The 3716-nt window shown below is 43.2% G+C and overlaps 1 protein-coding gene across 1 annotated transcript; it reads right to left on the bottom strand.

Moving 5' to 3' along the window:
- Positions 1–24: 24 nt before the first annotated feature.
- On the bottom strand, positions 25–1819 carry LOC106535971 (GPI-anchored CFEM domain protein A). The gene is made up of 2 exons (XM_014033125.1): positions 623–1819; positions 25–261 (listed from the first exon to the last, which is right to left on the bottom strand). The coding sequence occupies exon 1, from the start codon at positions 1734–1736 to the stop codon at positions 840–842; it is 897 nt and encodes a 298-aa protein (XP_013888579.1). The 5' UTR covers positions 1737–1819; the 3' UTR covers positions 25–261; positions 623–839.
- Positions 1820–3716: the final 1897 nt, after the last annotated feature.

Raw genomic sequence — 3716 nt, 5'->3', positions numbered from 1 at the left:
GTATCCTAGACCCCGGGACCGTAACAAACCTCATCACACTGAGTCATCTTGTCCTGCACGTCCTTTCTGTGAGATGTGTGGAAGTATGTGTGATCCTGTTGTGAAGGGTCCTCCCACTGGGTGTGGACTGAGTTCAGATGTGGTGCAGAGGGTGGTTTGAAGATGTAGCATCAGGGCGTGTAGTGAAGACATGAGCTTCAGGAGGTGGTGTGGAGATGCTGGCCTTGTCTGGGACAACTGGAGATGAATCCACAGCGCAGTCTGGAAAATATCAACAACATTAAAAATGTACACAGTCTTTGCATAGTAGAAACAGTAAAGTGTCACTTATTTTTGTAATTTTTGTTTAACATTGTGAGGAAAGTTTCTCATTCAACACTTTCACACGTCACATGCCCTTGTGACACAACTTTGAATAAGGGAGATATAATTAAAGAGTTTATTTAAGCATATATTTATTAGAAATTAATTTTAAGTATAATTTTTAAAAGAATGTTAATGTGCAACAGAATATATTTTTAATGCACTTGCAGTAAGCATGTTAAAAATATAAATGTACAATAAGTATACTAAATGAATTTGTAGTAAACTTTAAATGCCTTTAAGCGCACTTATTTTTTACCTGGGCCACCTCTGAGTTCCTCCCACTGCTGTCGGAAAAAGACTGTAGTCACACCTGAGTCACCGGGTCCCAGCTCCGCCAAGCCATCTTGCTTCAGCTCCACCGAGTTTTCTGGGTCCAGCTCCGTAGAGCTTCCTGGTCCCTGTTCAGACGAGCCACCTGGTCATTCTGCCTCCTGCTCTCCAGAGAGGGTCAACCCCTCCACTGCCTCCTGCTCTCAAGAGAGGGTCGACGCCTCCGCCTCCTGCGCTCCAGGGAGGGTTGACGCCTCCGCCTCCTGTGCTCCAGAGAGGGTCGACGCCTCCGCCTCCTGTGCTCCAGAGATGAGCTTCGACGCCTTTACCTCCATCTGCGCTCCCCAGACGATTAACGCCTCTACAGCTCCCTGTGCTCTCCAGAGAGTTGAAGCATCCACCTCCTGTGAGGAGGGTCTTGAAGGGAGGGAGATGGTGGTCACCACCCCAGTGGTCTTCATGACAGCTCTTGTGGAGATGCTCTCTATGCCTGCTGCAGCACCTGAGCCGTCGGAGTCGGAGCCAGCGAATGAGCCTTCAGAGTCCCCGGGTGGGATTATTAAGTCCCCAGGTCTACCTGAGGCTCCTGAATCTAAATCGATGCCGTCTGCAGCTGAATCCTCGCTGCCTGCAGTTGACTCCTTGTCATTTGCAGCAGAGTTCTCCATGCCGCATGCAGTGTCTCCAGAGCCGGCCCCTGCAGAGTCTCCTCCAGAGCCGGCCCCTGCAGAGTCTCCTCCAGAGCCGGCCCCCAGAGTCTCCTCCAGAGCCGGCCCCTGCAGAGTCTCATGAGTTCCATCCTCGCCGTGGTAGAGCTCCATCCTCGCCGCAATTGGGCTCAAAGCGGCCCAACTGAGCTCCGCCTCCGACGCGGTTGGATCCACAGCCGTCCGCCAGAGCTCCGCCTCTGACACAGTCGGATCCACGGCCACCCACCAGAGCTCCGCCTCCACTGTGGCAGAGTCCAAGGTTGTCTGCCAGAGCTCCTCCTCTGCTGTGGCTGTGTCCACGGTCACCCTCCTGAGCTCCTGCCTCGTCTTTGCTGGGTTCCTGGGCACCCACCAGAACTCTTTGGACCCTTCAGATGTGCCTTGGGCCATCTTTGAGACTGTTTTTGTTTTTTACGTTTTTTTTCCCAAGACTTTTTTTCCTGTCGGTTTTTGGTTTAGTTTTCTGTTTTTGTGTTCCCTCCATTGTCTTTTGTTTCTGTCCCTCCGTCCAGTGTTGTTGTTGTTGTTGTTGTTGTTGTTGTTGTTGTTGTTGTCCCCGTGTTCGTGTCGTATCATTGGGTGACGATATGTAGAGGGGAGGTTCTGTAGGATTGTGTTTTCTGTTGTCTGGTGTCTTCCTCCCTCTGGTGTTTCTTCATCTTAATTACGCCTCAGATGTTTACCTGTCATTTCCCTCCTCAGTCAATTACACACACCTATCAGTAGTTCCTAATTAGTGTTTTCATCAGCTGTAGTTCATTTCATCATTCCCTCAGTTTGTATTTAAGTCTGGTTCAGCTCTCACTTACTCACTGGTTCATTGTTTGGTTCTTACCTCCCGTTATGTTCCCTTGTTGTCCCGACTTTTCTTGTTTTTGCTGCCCTGTCAGCTTTTAGTTTTTTTTTTGTTAAATAAATACTTTTTATTTAAAAACTTCATCCTCCGCCTGGATTTGGGTTCATTCCTGTACCAAACCGTAACAGGGACGTTCAATTTTTGCAGACGATGGAGCAATATGGAAAAGAGGTAGAAATGTAGAATTCATTATAAAGAAAATACAAAAAGCAATAAATATAATATACAGAAATAGGCATATGAATGGGGTTTAAATTCTCAGTGGGGAAAACAAAATCGATATTTACTCAAAAAAGAAGTACAGAACTAAGTGTTGAAAATGTATGGACAAGATATAGAGTGGGTAAAGAGCATACAATTTTTAGGAATATGATTTGATGGAAAAGTAATATGGAACATTCACATTCAGAAACTTATTGATAAATATAAGAAAATCTTAAATATAATGAGATGCTTAGCTGGAAAAGAATGGGGAGCAGATAGAACAGCATTAAAGAAAATATACACAGCAATGATATGATCAAATATACTGTAGATTATGGCAGTATAATACAGGTATGTGCATCAGCAGCAAGAACTCATCTGGAAAAACTGGACAATATACAACATCAAGCACTTAGAATCTGTACAGGAGCAATTAGAACCACACCAACAGCAGCACTTAAAGTAGAAATGGGAGAACTGTCGTTAGAATTGAGAAGAACACGGTTAGCAATAAACTACTGGATCAATTTAAAAGGAAATAACCTGGATCATACAACATTCGATATTTTAAAACCATGTTGGGAAAAAGGAAAACAGAAGCTTTGGGTGGGTGATTGAAAAAAAAAGTAGAAGAGATTCAATTAATCAACATATCAATAAGTCCAGTAGTACCATTACCAACAGTACCACCATGGATATTACCAAAGGCAAAAGTTGATTTTACAATAATGAAAAAAAAATATGTAAAGGATTCATTTTTAACTTATATAGTTCAGAAATATATAGACCAATTTCATAGTTCAAATTTATATTGATGCATCAAAAGACTCAACAGGTAAAATAGGAATAGCAATAATAATACCAGAATTTCATATAAAACAAGCTAAAAGAATCACTAATGGACTGTCAGTATACACCGGGGAAATGTCAGCAATAGTATTAGCAGTACAGTGGGTAGAGGAGGTAAGACCATTAAGAACATTAATCTGTTCAGATTCGAGCTCGGCACTTTTAAGTTTACAGAACAGCCACTCAGAAAGCAGGCCGGACATATTATTAGAAACAAAGCAAATATTATTTAGAATACAGATGATGGGTTTAGAAATAACATTCATRTGGGTACCAGCACACATTGGGGTGGAGGGAAATGAAGCAGCAGATAGGGCAGCAAAAAGGGCAACAACAGGACAAATCAACTTCACAAGTTGATTTGTAGAAAGGAAGAGAGTTTATTAACTAGATTAAGAATGGGACACACCGGACTTAATAGTACACTCTTTATAATAAAAAAAACATGGAAGTGGAAACTG

This window comes from Austrofundulus limnaeus, unplaced genomic scaffold (assembly GCF_001266775.1).
Source record: "Austrofundulus limnaeus strain Quisiro unplaced genomic scaffold, Austrofundulus_limnaeus-1.0 Scaffold1637, whole genome shotgun sequence".
NCBI lineage: Eukaryota > Metazoa > Chordata > Actinopteri > Cyprinodontiformes > Rivulidae > Austrofundulus > Austrofundulus limnaeus.
This window is presented reverse-complemented; position numbering and strand designations above follow the sequence as displayed.

What these genes read in the sequence shown, in the direction of transcription:
- LOC106535971 (XM_014033125.1), bottom strand. Translation starts at nt 1,736, where the DNA reads ATGGCCCAAGGCACATCTGAAGGGTCCAAAGAGTTCTGGTGGGTGCCC.